Source organism: Tasmannia lanceolata, unplaced genomic scaffold, assembly GCF_043159265.1.
Source record: "Tasmannia lanceolata isolate RefF3 unplaced genomic scaffold, GAP_Taslan_0.1 ptg000031l, whole genome shotgun sequence".
Classification (NCBI taxonomy): Eukaryota; Viridiplantae; Streptophyta; class Magnoliopsida; order Canellales; family Winteraceae; genus Tasmannia; species Tasmannia lanceolata.
In genome coordinates, this window is record NW_027518708.1 from 274,637 (window position 1) to 292,983 (window position 18,347).

General features: G+C 39.5%; 1 protein-coding gene across 2 annotated transcripts in view; it reads right to left on the reverse strand.

The window, feature by feature from the left end:
- Nucleotides 1-18,347, reverse strand: part of LOC143859532 (ELMO/CED-12 family protein) — a 48,061-nt gene that overhangs the window by 9,984 nt on the left and 19,730 nt on the right. For both annotated transcript variants that reach the window (XM_077370213.1, XM_077370212.1), the window contains exon 4: nucleotides 17,152-17,264. In XM_077370213.1, coding sequence (XP_077226328.1) covers nucleotides 17,152-17,264 — 113 coding nt within the window. The remainder of the gene's footprint in view (nucleotides 1-17,151; nucleotides 17,265-18,347) is intronic.

Below are 18,347 nucleotides of genomic sequence, written 5' to 3' on the forward strand. Positions count from 1 at the left end.
GTCCTTACTCTTACTGATGTATATCATGTACCGGAAGTTAGAAAAAGTCTTGTATCTGGTAGCCTTCTTAATAAGAATGGGTTTAAACTTGTATTTGAGTCCAACAAGTTTGTACTTTCCAAAGGTGGAACATTTATAGGGAAGGGTTATGTGTATGAAGGTATGTTTAAGATGAATATCAATAAAGTTAATGTTTCTGTTTATATAGTTGACTCTTTCTTTATGGCATGATAGATTAGGACATGTTAACTTTAGGAAAATGCATGATATGGTGAAGTTAGAAATAATCCCTAAATGTGATGAAAAAATGATAGATAAATGTAAGATATGATTGCAAACCAAGATCGAGACTAAACTTTTTCCTAGTGTAGAAAGATCTTCTACTTAAATACAGTTAATACATAGTGATGTGTGTGATTTACATAGCACTCCAACAAGACAAGGGAAAAAGTATTTTGTAACATTCATAGATGATTTTTCAAAATACTGCTATGTATGTCTGTTAGGACATAAAGATGAAGTCTTAGATAAGTTTAAGACTTATAAAATAGAAGTCGAAAACCAATGTGAAACTAAGATCATATGTATTAGATCTGATAGAGGAGGGGAATACCAATTCCCTGAATTTTGTGAAAAATGAGGGAATAATACATGAGTTTTCTGCCCCTTATACACCACAACAAAATGGTGTTGCGGAAAGAAATAATAGTACTATAATGGAAATGGTTAATTTCATGTTAGTCAATTCCGGTTTAAATAAAGGATTTTTGGGGTGAAGCCTTATTAACAGCCTGTCATATTCTAAATAGAGTACCTAATAAGAAGACTCGTGTAACCCCCTATGAATTTTGAAAAAAGAGAAAACCAAACTTAGGTTACCTTAAAGTTGGGAGTTGTAGAGCCATAGTTCAAGTACCCAAACCTAAGAAACGAAAGTTAGGTGAAAAAGGCATTGAATGCATATTTCTTGGATATGCAAATCATAGTAAAGCTTATAAGTTCTTAGTTATAGAACCAAATGACTTAGTAGATATTAATACCATTATTTAGTCTAGGGATGCCACCTTCTTTGAAAACAGGTTCTCATCAATTCCTCGATTAATAGTTTCAAACACACCTATAGAGTCTTCATTAGAGCCTCAAGAGGAAACAAATGAGGTACCTAATGAAATCAGAAGAAGTAAAAGAGAGAAGAGATAAAACTAAAGTATGCTAGAGTCGTAGGAAGTTTAATGTATGCTATGACATGTACGAGACCCGACATAGCATTCGCAGTTGGAAAATTAAGTAGATTTACTAGTAATTCTAGTAATGTTCACTGGAATGAAATAAATAGGATATTAAAGTATCTAAAAGCCACTATAGACTATGGATTGTCATATAGTGGGTATCCTGTAGTGTTAGAATGATACACAGATGCCAGTTAGTTAACTGAGCGTGTTGATCATTGATCAACGAGTGGATGGATATTCACTCTTGGTGGGGGAGCTATCTCCTGAGCTTCTAAGAAGCAAACTTGCATAACTACTTCCACCATAGAAGCAAACTTGCATAACTACTTCCACCATAGAAGCAAAGTTTATTGCATTGGCCTCTTGTTGTAAAGAGGCGGAGTGGCTAAGGAATTTGCCAATAGAAATTCCTATTTGGTCGAAACCTATGCCATCGATATATGTCCATTGTGATAGTCATGCCACACTATCAAGGGCATATAACCGTGTACAATGGTAAGTCCTGGCATATTGGACTTAAGCATAGTGTTATCAGGCAATTACTTACTGATGGAGTAATAACTATAGATTATGTAAGATCAAGCCAGAACTTGGGTAATCCATTAACAAAAGATCTTGCAAGAGATTTGGTGTTAAAGACATCAATGGGGATGGGTCTAAAGCCAATAACCTATGATCACCAATGATGGAAACCCAACTCAACACTTGAAGAGACATCATATGGAGTGATTGCAAGCACTGTACATTATATAAATGCCATTCCAAGGGAAGTGCTTGGTACCTGTAATGTGTAATGGATGAAGTTGAGCATTTGGGCTCTTAATAGGCTTGTAACCAGGTTGTTAGGGTGCTATAGTTACAGGGGCACTCTTAAGCCTACCTATGTGAGTGTGGAAGTGATGCCGCTTCGTATGAGACATGGCTAGTCTCTAGAGCACTCATGAAACCGAGATACAGACGCAAGGCCAATACACATGTCGGCTTATAAGAATCACCTAAGGAGATGAATTTCTTATGTGAAACATATTCGGTTGGCCATATAAAATAGCTAGTTCAAAGACACGTTTACTACGCAAGTCTGGTCACCTTTGATGTGTTCTCACTAAATGAAGGTTCAAATCGTAAGACCTTCATTTATGCGTAAGAGTTCCAAGTATTTTTTTTATGAGACAAGTTCTGATTTAAAAAATGGTGGGGGATTGTTGGATTTTGATTTTCAAAATCATGAATTTTGAGTCAAAATAGAGTTTTGGAAAAATATTTATAAAGATGTTTTGGAAAAGAAAAACTTTTCTTTGGAAAAAGTTACCTTTTGCAATAAAGAGAGAAGAGTGCAAAAGTAGTGGGAAAAGATAGTCCCACATTGCTTTGACAAAAAGATGGAGATGGGTTTAAATAGCTTTACCCACTTCTCTTTAATGTTTATTGGACAATGGGCCTTAGCCATGGGTGGAACCGTGGGACGATGAAACGCACCGTCCGCGGACGCACACGCGCGCCGTGGGCAATAGGCTATAGGGTGCATAGTGGCACTTTTTTAGGCGCACTTTGCACTTCGCACGCCGCATCGTAGCGAGGAGCGACTGGAACCTTTCATTTTCCAGATCTGATATGGGCCGCTGGATTAAGATAGGTCTGATCTGATGGTGATCCCGAGCGGGTGCGACCCGGACCGTAGGATCGCACTAGGATGGTTGTAACGGCTAGTGTTGGATCAAGATAGATCTAGTGAGTAGGATCGTGCCTAGTGGATGGTAGGGCTGCAACTCGGGTCGGTTTTTGGAGAACCCAACCCTACTCGAGAAATATCTCGGGTCGGGTCGGGTCATGTTTTTTTTTCGGAAAACCCACGATTCCCAAACTCGGCCCTACCCATGATAAATCTCGGGTCGGGTCGGGTCAGGTCGGGTTTTTTCACGTTGACGGAATTTTTTAAGGAAAATTCTTGTTTGGCAAGGCAACTCAACTCATAGAAGCAGAAATTACACTCACATTACACTTGAATCAAACAATGATGTAATTACACTCACATTACACTTGAATCAACTCAAATCATAGAAGCAAAAATTACACTCACATACAATAACAGAGGGTGCGTGGGTTTTCACTTTTAACTTTTAACTAACAATAGAAAAAAATGTACATACTATAACTTATGTAACTCGGGTCGGGCCCCTTCAAACCCGGCTCGACCCGAGATTCATGCGGGCTTTTGAATGCTCGACCCGGCTCGACCCGAAACCCATGAAACCTGAATTAACCCAGGCTATTTTCGGGTCGGGTCGATGCGGGTCGGGTAAAACCCGGCTCGAGTTGCAGCCCTAGTGGATGGTGTCTGATAGGGTGTGATCTGGACTGTTAGATTGTGTCCATTCAAGTCCAACAATTCAGAGGCAATTGGGTGAGATCGGAGAAGTGGGTTGATGATCGGTCGCAATCTAGAGGCTATCGGGGAGGGCGGAGGTTTTACACAAACCAACGGTCACTCCAGGACTGATCTGAACCGTAGAGTGGAAGGGTGCTTTTCAACATAAAAAGATACCAAGGGTCAGAATTCAAACCCACTGAAAGGATGCCTAGGAAGGGAGCTTTTCAACATAAAATGATACCAAAAGCTCTATTTAAAGAGTGGAAAGCGCCTAGAACAAACAATTTCGGAATCTGGCATTGACTACCCAAAATTACTGATTCCAGTAACTTTTTACACCCTTTTTCACTCTCAAAATCCCCTACAAACTTTCTGTTTACTGCTTTTTTGAAGTTTCTATCAAGTGCATTGTTGTTCTGCAGAGTCACTTGGGTCTCACATATTTGAAAATTCAAGGGTGATTCAGGCTTGATTCCGTTCAGTGCAGAACGCCATCAAGCAATCGGTTTGGTACCAGGCTTCATTGTATCTTGGAGGCGAGTTCATAGTCCCCTGTGCACACTACTAGTGGGGGCGAATATCGTCTTAAGGACAGCGTTTACACGCCTTGAACCATCTTATATTCTTCTCATTTCTGTTCAATCACTACCTCAGTTTTTTTTCAACAATCGAGGTGGTATACCAAGAGGTTTTAGGGATATTTAGAATAAGTATGTAGAGGAAGACTTCGTTGATCAACATTAGATAGATCACTTCTATAGCATATGAGTTCTAGGGATCACGTTCCTTTCATACAACTGATTCGTGATTCAACATTCACCATCAACACCATGGAAATTTACCAGAGATTACCATCATTGCTTCGATACTATCTGAAGCTTATGATATTGCCATTTGAATGACGGAAATGGGCCATGGATTTCACTAGAGATACCTCGTTTGTTGGCGAAGACGATCTCTGATCGAGTTTTCATAATTGGATGTGGCAACTTCAGAAGGATATGTTTCAACATATGACAGACTTTCTAGTCGACGAAGTTGAATTATTCCCACATGGAGGGAATTGATGTAATACAATCATCATCCCCATTTGCTTTAGTTTTTTTCTATTAAATTATTAGAGGTGCATTATTTTTCTTATAGATTGTAATTTTTTTATTTATTAGCATTTTTATTTAGCCTGGATGTGGGGGATGTCCACATTAGCCTATGACCCACCTTACGCCTTTTCCATAGCCCACTTGTCCATTTAATCCCATCATTTATAGCTTTTAGCCTTGACCCACTTATTTCTCATTTCATATTAGCTATAGCCCTAAAACCCCACTTAAAGCTCTTTTAATGCCTTTGCCTTTAACCTATTGGTCAAATATAGGGTATCACCACTTAAATAATGCAGTCCCTTGATATAAACACCCTAAATACCCAACTAAAAAGGGGGCTAACTTAGGAAATAGTGAAGAAACTCCATCTCATCTCACCCGTCCTTTAACTTCGCTCCTCCCACTCTCTATTCGATAGACCTTTCCCTTGGCTGACGGACAACTCTCTCTTCTCTCGCTTTTACCTCTCCTCCTGTATCACTTCTCCCCTTTTTCTCCCTTCTTACATCCTACCTTCCTTTTTTCCCTTTCCACTTCACCCTTCCCAGTTGGGTTGGGTTTACAAACTGTTCCACATTTTCCTCTATATATTTCTCCTTGGTATTTTTTCTCCCTTTTCTTGATCTTGATCTTTCCTAGATCTTGATCCCACCTTTCTTTTCTTGATCTTGATCTTGACCTTCATTGTAGATTGATCTTTTCTTGATTTTGATCTTTCTCGATGTCGATCTCTCTCTTCCTAATATTGGTCATTTCCTGATCTTGATCTCTCTAATTTTGATCCTTCTTGATCTTGATCATTCTTTCCTTCATATCTCATTGTCATGGCTGAGATTAACCCTTCTTTCCGTTTACTCTAGCTCTCTCTCTCTCTCTTCTCAGCTATTACCTACAACGGGCAATCAAAGGCACAAAGCCCAACATGTCACTCCCAGGTACGGATCGTATTCTATACATTTAAGCAGCACACCCCCATATTCTCTATACCCCCTAAACCTTTCCTATCAGATTTACATATGTATTATCCCTAATCAGCCCTACCTGATGTAGAATAAGTGTTTGGCGGGGAAGCTCAGACAATTCTCTAATGCAGTAGAAATGGCGGAAGTGAAGTCGCTAGTAGCCCACTGTCAAACACAAGTGATGTGGGCCAATATGAAGCAAAAATGCTCAAATGGTTGGTTGACGGAATTCATAGTCCGTAAGCTAGTTAGCTGGAGATTTACAACACCTCTAAAGAAGTGAATTAGAGCACTTCACAGCAACAAATTTCAGGAGTAGCTAGCCAAAGCCTCAAGAGCCTTGGTCCCACAAACTGACCCAGACACTAGTACCCAGCCATCCGAGCACCTTCAGAAACCATTCTTTGCAAGTTTCAGCACTCAACTGAAGCTAATTCTAGCGGAATTTTCTGATCCACTAAAACACGATAACACAGCAGCAAGGACATATGTATAGACAATAATTCTCAGCTCCTTCGAAGATAATAGGAATTTTTCAAGCACAGCTGATCTGCTGTTCACAAATGATGAGCAATAGCAAAGCTCAATTTCTTCAATTTGGTTTGAAGGGTCATGCTAATTCCACTCCAATAGCTTATATTAATACCCAAAATTATCAACTTTGAATTTCAGTGATTTCTGCTGAATCTTGGGTTCTAAATGATAAAGGTGAGGTCCACGAGGCAAAGGACATTTGACATGCACCACATGTATAAGAGGAACCAAACTTCTATTTCTAACAGAAGCTTTTCAATTAATAGAAGAGATCCCACCATTCTAAGCCCTGATCAGCCCTAAAATTCAAAAAATCCTTACTGTCTGGAAAAAGTCCCTCCTCCTTCCATTTATGGTCAGTTTTATGGACCCGAGCTGCTCGGAACAATTTCCTCCCTTGTGGTTAAAACCCCAAGGTCTGGATACTCCTGAAATTAATGAGGACCGGATGCAGGTTGGGTTGCTAGCAGGTTTCACAGGTAAACTCGAAGGTATGTGGATCTCTAAACAACTGAAAATTTTGCCTAAAACGGGTTGAATTTCTTCTAGGATTTAAGCACAAAAACCTATTGAATGGTATAGTAGAAACCGTCCTCACATGCTCACTGATTCAATTTACTATTGACCTGATTTTAACTCCTTGGGAAGGCTTGGTTCTTTTCCAACCCAGGCTCAACATAACAGGGAGGAGATGTTTAAGCCTTAGAAATAATGGGTTAACCCAGAAACGATCTTAATTTCCAGATATTGCATGTATCACATATGCAGAAACCGTGAGCAATGAAATTATTGGCACTTGCATCATTCGACACCACTTTCATGTATTCTTACACAAGAATGACTAGTTGCAAATGAAAGCACTGAACATTACCTAGAGATCGATGAGGACCATAGGACTTGTCGTTTCCACCATTGGCATACATACGAACCAACAAGCAACAAATCCTCAGAACTTGTTGCAATTTCCGAAATATGATGCATTAAACCTCCACGAGGAGACTCGAGACGCCGAGATGAAGTACAGACACAAAATCCTTGATTCACAAGGAGATAGATGGAGAAAGGGAATAAGCTTCAAAGCGAAGCATAGAAATCCCTCTTCTTGGGGGTAGCTTTGGAAGGAAATTGATTTGGAAGGTTTTTGGAAGGACGAAGTTGGAAATTTCATCTCTTCAGCTCTTGGTCTCTAGTTTTAAAATGACAGTTTTGGGCGGCAGTGGGACTATCTGAGTGCACTGAGAGGTCCTTCGCTGCTTGAGGGATTTATCCCTCGGATAATCTCAGCCGTGCCAAGGGAAACGAGTCTTTGGTTTGACTCATGAATGGTTGGGTATGGACAATGAAGGCCTTCGATGAAGTGGCTAGTTGATTTAGATGGTTTATGAGCACCTCTCTAATGGTGCTAGTAGGGCTCTTAGTTTCTTTCTTTTGGCAGTAGAATCTGTTTCTTTGCCTTTCATATTTTGTAAACAGGGGGACTCCTGGCCCCATCTGTCTGTAACATTTAATATGAATATATACGTCACTTTTCAAAAAAAAAAAATCCCTCTTCCTTCCCAAACGAAATTACAAGCAAGAAACCTCTTGCATAGAAACTCCAAAACAAGGTTGCCAGAGCGCGAATCGAAAGCGGGAATTGAAAGCGGGAATCGAAACGGGAATCAAAAGCGGGAATCGAAGGCTCCCAGGGAAGAATCCTGCTTCCTTGCTCCAAAAATCCTTAATTCATTTCATTTAAGATTAAGATAACAAGGAGATAAGAGGGGCTTTATATGAGTTAGCCCAAGCGCCCAACCAGAAGGTAAAAGACAAAAACAACCCTCTTGAAGGCCATATGGCTATTAAGAACACTAAGAATAGTAAAATGACCTAACTATCCCTATTTAAGCTAAAAGTCATAAAAGACATGAAAAAAGGCCCAAAATTACCAACTACCACTAAGACTAATGCAATAAGAGAGAAAATCATATGCTAATGAGCTAGGATGAGCTGATGTAATCATTCCCAAGGGGATGCTCCTGCATCACTACCCTTGTCATCTTCAACATCCGACCCAGATTATATTATCACCTATTATTTCATTATCTCTGCCAGATATTCATTTGGACAAACTTTGGTAAAAATAGATCTGATTTTATTTCCCATTTGTTGTTGTTTTCCTTTTGGACTTACTATATGAGACTTGCCTAGGTTGTTTAATTTCTATTTCACGAATGAGTCGTAATTAGAAAAGATAAAAAGATCCCTTCTGAAGATATTTGAGGAAATGAAGATGTGGAATTTGAGTTTCAGCCATCTATTAGGAATTTGGGACCCTTGGGGATAATAGTCATGTGGAAAACAGATCCGCTGAGAGCAGTGGTTTAATCTATAGATGAGTTCTTGGCGCCCATTCATTTTAATTAGATTGCAAAAAAAATTGAAAGGGTTCTCACAAGCTAAGTCACAAATATCATTCTCGGAAATTTCTCAACACGTGAAAATCTCGGGATGTGTTATTTATTTTATTTTTTCGGGTTCATATCAGGAAAAGCGATAAAAATAAAATTATTTAAAAATATATAAAAGAATATAAATTAAGATAAAATATAAAATAACAAATATAGTAAAATTACCATGATTTGGTTGCGATAATATCGCGGTAAATGAAAATATCGCTATATTTTTAAAAATATTTAATGGTGTCGGGATTATTTCGGGATTTTGTAGTTTTATCAAAATGTAGCGATAAAATTGCTATATTTTGAAAATCTCAGAGATATTTTTTATTTGAAAATTAACTTTTATTGATAGCTAATCACCATACAACCATAAACGGGGACAAGATGTCCCCAAATAAAAAGTTAAAGAGCTAAACAGCCAAAAAAACGCCATAAAGGGGTTCAATACCCGACTCGATCTGAGTGACAAATCGGATATCAGGTAAATTAACCCCCTCTTTAGCCAGATGATCTGCATCAGAATTAGCTGATTTCCGCCGATGATGAAGCAGAGGATGGAGGTCCCGCACCAGATTTCTAATCTCATCAATTATTGAATACAATCGCCATTGACCGCCCCCAATATTCTTTGCCCAGCCAATAGTATTAGTGGAATCACCTTCGATGATCAATGGCCGCAGCCTATTGTTTGCAAACCATCTAAGACCAACCAATAGGGATTTAGCCTCAGCCCCATTCGCATCACTGATCCCAGCCGGACCCGAGAAAGTCATGATAGTGCGTTCGTCACAATTCCGTAGAATCCCACCGATGCCCGCCCTTCCTGATTCCCAAGTGAACTACAGTCAAAATTCATCTTGAACCAGCCTTCCGGACGTAGATCCCATCTCAGTGAGACTAGAGATGTTTTCCTCTTCTCCTTAGACACCGTGCTCCAATGTCTAAGTATAGATCCTACTGAGTAGGGGATTCCCCAGTTTCTATGGGCCCAGGCTATAATGGCTAACTGAATTTCCAGCAATATATAGCGCCATGATTTATAATTGCCGTTGAATATCCTGGAATTACATTCATTCTAAATGTGCCACAAAATTGCATAGGGCACCGCTGACCACATAAGATGTCCAAGACACCCATTAAAAATACCACCCCAATGAGTGATATAGTCATAGATATACGATTATGCAGCACCCACAACACCTCGAATGCCCTGAATAAAGCCGTCCATATTCTGTAAGCAAAGGGGCAATTGACAAATAAATGGTTGAGGGTTTCTCCCTCGTTCCGACACATAACACACAACTTTGCAAGGGAAAAACCTCAACGCTTCAGGCAGTCGATGGTGTTAATACAGCCATGTGGCCGCTATCCACACAAATGCTGTGATACGCGGAGGAGCGACGTTTCGCCAAATTCGAGCAATATCAGAGTCAGATTCCGATCCTTCATTCATTTTACGGAAAAAAGAGCGGCCGAAAATTTACCTTGAGAATCAGGGCACCAGATCCATTCATCATCAGCAACCGGAGATAGATAATGGTTCGAAAGGAGATTCAAGAGGGACGTGAGACTTGAAATTTCCATATCCTTCAGATTTCTTCTAAGTCTAATGTCCCTGAATACGCTTCCACCGTCGTCATTCCTTTTCAAATTGTCAGAAATTTTAGCTTCTTTGAGGGAAGCCAGGCCGAATAAATCTGGGAAACGATCTTGGAGCTTATGTTCACCCATCCAAAGGTCAGACCAGAATCGAATAAAATCCCCTTTCGTGGCTTCGAACCGGAGATGTGGCAGGAAAGACGTTTGTGCCGAGCATATGGATCTCCACGCACCCGAGCCCTTTCCCATAGTAGGAGGTCCACATACCCACTCACCCCAATTGCATCCATATTTGGTATGGATTAAATTATGCCACAATGCCTCTTTCTCCGTCCCAAATCGCCATAGCCATTTTCCAAGCAGAGCCCGATTCCTAAGTCGGATTTTAGCAATCCCCAACCCCCCTTTTTTCCGGGCTTTACAGACCACTTCTCATTTCAATAAGTGTTTTGTTTCTTTCCTTACCTCATTACCTTCCCAGAGGAAGTCCCTTTGAATTCTTTCGATTCGGGATGCCACAGTTGCCGGAATCCGGAATAGAGACATGAAGTATACCGGCATATTCGCCAGGCCGCTTTAATTAATGTTATTCGACCACCAAATGATAGATATCTTTTTCTTCAAGACGCCAATCTCCTTTCAACCCGTTCGATAACTGGATCCCATAGAGATGCCTTTGGAATCCCGAATCCCAGTGGTAGTCCCAAATATTTAATAGGTAGTGCAGCTTTCAGGCAACCAAGTGCATTCGCGTGTTCAATGACATGCTCCTCCTCAATATTGATACTTGCCACTACGCTTTTGGCAAAATTGATTTTTAGACCCGATATGATCTCGAACCACCTGAAAAGCCTCTTAGTGTTTCGCATGCTATTTACACCCTCTTACACAAGCAGCAGGGTATCATCGGCGAATTGAAGGTGAGATATCGAACCCGAACCTTGGTTAAGTTGTAGTCCCGATAGGTACCCTTTGGCTTCGGCTTTGCTTACAAGCAAACTTAGAGCTTCTACAACAATAATGAAGATATATGAGGAGAGTGGGCTCCCTGTCTAAGTCCTCGCGAACTTTTGAAATATCCTGCCGGTGATCCGTTGATGAGGATCGAGAAGGTTGCCGAAGATAAACAAGCTTTTATCCATCCTCTCCATCTCTCCCCGAATCCCATTTTTAAGTGTCAGATTTAGGAAGTTCCAACCCTTCCACTCTCACAATTATGCCCCTATTTCCCTCCATTTTTACCAAATCAAGCACTTCGTTGGCGATCAAGATACCATCAAGAATTTGGCACTTGTTAACGAACGCACCCTGATATTTGGAAATGATTTCCCCCATAATAGAGGAGATACGCCTCACAAGGACCTTGCCCAATAGCTTATATATGCCATTCACCAGACTAATCGGTCTATAATCCTTCAACTCAGTAGTCCCCTCCTTTTTTGGAATAAGCGTGATGAAAGTAGGGTTACATCCATCATTCAGAATACCCCTCTCATGAAACTCTGTCATAAAGGCCAGGACATCAAATTTGGTCACGTCCCAATATTTGGAATAGAATCCCATCGGGAATCCATCAGGTCCAGGAGATTTTTCCTTCTTCATGGACCCAGAGTCGCTTCTATTTCTTCCATTGAAAACTGCCTTTCGAGCCATGCCCTTCTGTCCTCCCCGATAGTTTTGAATTCCAGACCCTCAATTTTGGGTCTCAGTTATAGTTTTGGGTATACAAATTCCGGTAATACTCCACAGAGATAGCTCTAATAACACTCTTGATCCTCAATCAACACCCCTTCCACCAATAAGCTATTGATATTATTGACCCTCCATCTTTCATTCACCAATCTGTGGAACAATTTTGTATTGCCGCCACCTTCTTTAAGTGATAAGGCCCGAGATTTCTGACGCCAACTGATTTCTTCTCTACTTCTCTACGAATATACTCTTCATATTCAATTTTGAGATCCACCCGCTGTTGTTTCTCAGTAGTACCCAACGGGTTGGTTTCTTCCATTCTGTCCAATGCCTGAAGACCTAACAATATTTCTTCCTTCCGCTGCTCTCGAGAGTTGCATTCCTGCTTTACCCAGTCACGAATTTTAACCTTGAGGCCCTTGATTTTCTGACACAAAATAAATCCCTTCCATCCCGACACCACCATTTTCCCCCACCAGTTTTTCACCATCTCATCGAACCCATTTGAATCGCATCAGGACATGTCCATTTTGAACGGTCTGGGTGCGCCGGAGAACTCTGATAGCACAAGTAACAAGTAACATAGGATGATGATCTGATATTGGACGAAGCAAGGCACGCTAACATATTCTAGGAAATTTCTCTTCCCATTCTCTGGAAATTACAATTCTATCCAGCCTGCTAAGAATGAGGTTTTCTTGGTTGTTTGTCCAAGTAAATCTATTCCCCTCCAAAGGGAGGGTCAATCAGTTCTCCCCATAGAATGAAATCAGACAGTCTTCTCATGTTTGTAGTAACCCTTCCCGCAACATTTTTCTCCCCTGGAAATCTAATCGTGTTAAAATCCCCCCTGCAATCCACGGATCTGAGAATCTTTGACGAATGTTCTTCAGCTCCGGCCATAAATGTCTTCTTTCTCTTGCACGGGAAGGCCCATATACCACCGTAAGAAGATAGTATGAATTGGATGCCATATGTCTGAATCGTATTGATAGTGTATCTACCTATCTCATTTGCCTCCATGTTGAATAGATTTTAACACGAGATATTTGTGACATAGCTCACAAGGGCATATGGACTTGTTGATCTGAGAAGATTAAAATTTGTATGGCTAATATTGGGTGCTATTTGAAATAAATGGCAATTTCCATGGTAGTGACTTCAACACTGTCAAGCATATCTACAGCTAGAGCAATGGAGGAAGGTGTACTACCAGTATGAACAATCTTCCCAAATCTATTCAAGACTTCAAATTGATCCATATTTCGATGATCGGGGAAGTTCCAATTGGACTAATAACTAGAAACATCCTATTTTCAGAAGGCTTGGGAGGCTACTAATTTCTAAGGACTGGGATGAGCAGCATCCAAAAACCTTTTCCTGATCATTGTTTGTTGATCTCATCTTGAATTCTCCCAAGATAGGTTCTAAACCTTTTAAATTCAACCTAGCTTGGTTGGTTGTTCTGAGATTTAGAAAGGGAGTCGAAGTTTGGTGGAAAGAATGCAAGGTTGCTGGCTGCACAAGTTTTCAGTTTGCAAGGGTTGGCCCTATAGCTCAATGGTTGAGGCTTTGTTTCTCAACCTTGAGGTCACAGGTTCGATCCCAACTTATCTACCAAAAAAAAAAACCATTCAGTTCGCTTGTAAATTGAAATAATTGAAAGACAAGCTGCAGCCTTGGAATAAAACTACGTTAAAAGAGCTTGTTAATCAGAAATAGGATCTATTTCAGACCATTGCCTTATTAGATTAAAAAAAGGAAAACAAACAGCTCCCGATCAGCAGAGAAGCAAGGAGGAAATCATAAAAGGATTACGAGACAACCTTATATTGGAAAAGATGATTTGGACAAAGAAGTCCGGAGCCAGTTGACCAAAACAACTCTTTCTTCAACTGTTTTTTCCATAAGATGACGTTGGCCAGATACTGGTAGCAATTTCATCCCTTGTGTGATGAATGCTCCAAATCTGGTGGAAGATAGAGAGGCCATTGAAAGTGTTTGTGCACTACTTTTCCACCCTTCACTCTAGAGATAATTTGTAGGGACCTAGGCTGGAGGGGGTTATATTCATATCCTTATCCTCTCAAATCAGTGCTCATTTTAAAAGAAATTTTGACTTGATAAAGTGAAGACTGCGACATTCAGTTTGGTCAGAGATAAGGCACCAGGCCCGTATGGATTTCTGATAGCTTTTTCTCAAAAAATATGGGATCTAGTGAAGGAGGTGGCCCTGGATGCTATGTAGGAATTTCATTAATTCATCTTATTGAATAAGAGTATAAAGGCAACTTTAACCGCTCCTTTCCCAAAGAAAGTTGTTGGGTAGGCTAAGGATTAAAGATCCATAATAATGGTGAACAACCTTTACAAAAATCCTTCGAACCTGATTTCCAAAAGACTCAACAAGGTTTTTCCATATCTCCCATCCCCTTTTCAAGGTTCCTTTGTTGGAAATACTCAAATTCTGGATGGGGTTTTGATTGCACATGAATGTATTCCTCTTCATCAAGGTAAAGATTAAGGTATTCTCTGTAATGCGGATCAGGAAAAGGCTCACGATCATGTGGAATGGTCTTTCAAAGATTCACCTTTAGCAAAATGGGTTTTGGGCAGAAGTAAAATGGTCCTTCCGCCGAAATTTTAAAAAGAAAGAATCTTGCTTCTTGGACCTGGTAACCAGATTGGATTTGATTTATATTTCCCCTCATCCAAAAGACCGCAAGTGCTGAATATGGGAATCTAATGGTTAATTTTCCTCGAAATCCGTTTTTGAAATCTCTCGAAGGATGGATCTGGTCCCCATCCTAGATGCTTGGCTTCAAAGGTTCCTACTCTCCCGCTGACAACTTGCTGCTTTTGTTTGGACAACAATTCCTGAAAGCATTGATACAGTTGACGTTCTTAAGAAGAAAAGATTATGGCTGGGCAATCATTGTATTAACCACAAGAACTATTTGTTTATTCACTGTCATACACCTCATATATTTGGGCTGCTATTTTTAACAATTTGGTATGAGTTCGGTTTGCCCACATCACCTGGATGAGCTATTGGCGAGTTGGAAAAATAGAAAGATGGGGAAGAAATGTAAACTACTATGCTCCATTGCCCCTTTTGCTATCATCTGGGATATTTGGACTGAGCGGAAAGCAAGTACTTTTGAAGAAAAAGAAACCAGAACCAAGTATCTCATGCCGGGCTAAGTAATTTTCAAAAAGAAAAAAGAAAAAAAGAACCAGGTATCTCATCACCAACATTAAAATTTTCATCATCAATTGGGCCCTGGCTGCTTATCCAGACCGAACAAACACTGTTTCAGATACAATCAGAAAATGTAAGGAGATTTCTTCAGACAAATCTGCCAAAATCAATAAGAAGCTTGATTGGTCCTCTCCCCCTCCAAATTTGATTAAGCTTAACTTTGATGGAAGAAACTAAAGGGCATCCTGGTTTGGCCGTATTGGAGAAGTTTTGTGGAATGATAGGGGTTTCACTGTCAAATCATTGTAGGGACAACAGAAATGGGTGGAAGGTAATTCCACGAATGTTATGTCTTGGGCGACAAATATATCTCTTGGCCCTTGTGAGGTTTGCTAATAGAAATTATGAAGATTAGGATTTGTGTGCCAAACTCAACATATCATTTGTTCACATCCCTCACTTCGCAAACTCCATGGCTGATGATCTAGCAAAATCTAGGGTCAGCCATGACAAGATTATCATTTCTAACTCAGCTCACATTATTTTATTTTATTTTTTAAATGGAACTCAGCTCCCATTACCTTAGCTATTGTTCTGTTGTTTTTTGTTGCTTTGCTTGTATGTTTTGTTTTATGGGGCTACCTAGCCCCTATTTTTTAATATAATCTTTTCTCTTTCAAAAAAATAAAATAAAAAGAGATTATGTTAAAATAATCTTATTTATAGATAAAGACCGATTCTACTTTAAAAAAAGAAGAAGATAAAGACCGATTTGGGTGGCATCCAAAGAGTCGTTAAGTTTAAAAAAAGGCCAACCATCAAATATACCAAAATATAAAGGGGATCTTTGTAAGCATCGATGTTAGAACAGTTGGATGCATATGTGAGTAAAATGGCTCATTAAATGGACTCACTTGGACCGTTCATATACACATCGGTTTGTTCAAACTGTAGAGGCATATGTTTGAAAGATAAATGCTGGCAAACTTCAGTTTTTAAGCTCACTAAAATTGAAATGAACAACATGCATGATTATGTTAAAATAATCTTATTTACAAAAAAAGACAGATTTGCGTGGCAGCCAAAGAGGCGTTAAGTTTAGAAACAGGCCAATCATCAAATATACCAAAATATAAAGGGGATCTTTATGAGCATCAATGTTAGAACAGTTGAATACACACCGGTTTGTTCAAACTCTAGAGACATATGTTTGAAAGATAAATGTTGGCAAACTTAAGTTTTAAAGCTCATGAAAATTGAACTGAACAACATGCATGGGTCATTTCCGGTGCCTCTTAACAGGAAGCCTTTTATTTGCCAAAAGAATTGCACGATATCGTTTATGTTATGGTAGATAACATCAGCATATATATTACATTCAAGAGTGATTCATCCAAATAACAAAATTGACACCAAGGCAAGCTCATGCAGGCCTAGGTTTTACCTATCCAGCCGCACTCAGACTATTGGCTATACCCTCGATGCAACTAATCAACAAGGGATTAAAAAGCTTACGATGCTGATATATTCTATTATTGCATTTGAGCCATTATATGATGTCTGGCCATCTTTCCTAAAGACTTCTTTCTTACCCAAAAATAAAAGATGGAGATGGATTATTGGAGATAAGAATTAGTCCGGTAAAACAGGAAATTGAGAAGAAATCCACAGATGGATGCATACCAAGAAAGGTTCTTTGATTAAACATTATAACAATATTTAACAGAAACTAGTAGGAAAAGGCAAAGATAACAGAAACGAGTAGGAAAAAGAAAAATATAACATATCTTTATCACTAAATCAATCTATCAGAAAGATTCTGGTACGCATACATGATATACATGCCTTACACTGTACTCATAGTATAAGACACAAATCAAAACATGGACATAATTCAGAAAGAACTTAGGATGCAAACATTCAAAATTATAAAATTCTCACAATCCTCTAAAGTATCTTACCATAACCAATCTACGCATAGGTGAAAAGAAATCAGTTGAATCACATACAATTCTCACCTGTAAAGGACTAAGAGAAAGTGAAAATGTATTATTGTGGTGTCCATTAGGACTGGTGAATGGAAAAGGTAAAAGCCTCCCAAGAAGTGATCCCGAACCAATCACGATGTTTGCTGAAAAGAAAAATGAATTACCAATATCAAACAAGCTTAATTTGTTAGAATAGAGATAGGAATACCATCATACTTGGAAGAGAAAAATAGATCCCTCAGGGAAAGATAGCTAAATTAGACAAATTTTAAAAAAAAGGATCACTCAGTACAGTTATACAGGAATCCAGACTAATGGATTCAATCAATTGCTTTTCCATTTAGTTAACTTAGACAAAAATAGCTCAATTTTTAAGAAGGAACTGGACTTTCTAGTGTAATGAAGGTAATGGTGAACAGATCCATTATCATATCAAACAAGTCATTAGGATGACCAGTGATCCAGGTTATGTTCTTTAACCCTTTTCTGCAGGTCTTCTGTGCTTTTTCATTGTGGAGAATGAAAATTTTGAAAAATACCAGAGAATCGTGTTCACCAAACCCAGCCCATTCTGTCCATTTCTTCGAATCACTAATTCAAAGAAGTTAACTTAAAACCACTGATTTCTTGGAATGAAGCCAAGTCACACCACACGATTCTGTTCCACCAGTTTCACCCACTCTGGAAAGCGAAAAATGATAAGCATTGGAAGAACACAACCTAAATGGTTAATCCCAAGGCTCAAAAAATATTTGGTATCAAAGGAATACCTAATATTGGGCTCAGAACGTTGGGCCACCAAGAAGCAGCATGTGCATAAGATGAGTGTAGCGGAGATGCGAATGCTTAGATGGATGTGCGGCCACACAAGGTTAGATAGAATTAAAAATGAAGGAATTTGTAAAAATGTGGGGGTGGCACCAATTGAGGAGAAGATGAGAGAGCACCGCTTAAGATGGTTTGGACATATCCAAGGTAGGCCTTTGGATGCTCCAGTGAGAAAAGGTGACTCGTGCCAAGTTGATGGAGTAAATAGAGGTAGGGGCAGACCGAAAACAACTTGGGTAGAAATACTAAGGAAAGACTTGATAGCTAGGAACATAACAGAGAACATGACCTTGGATAAGATAGAATGGAAGAAAATGATCCATGTAGAAGAACCCAATTAGAGCCAGGATTAGAGCCGGGTAGATTCCTTTCACCTTCTTCATGAAATTTTTTCAAGG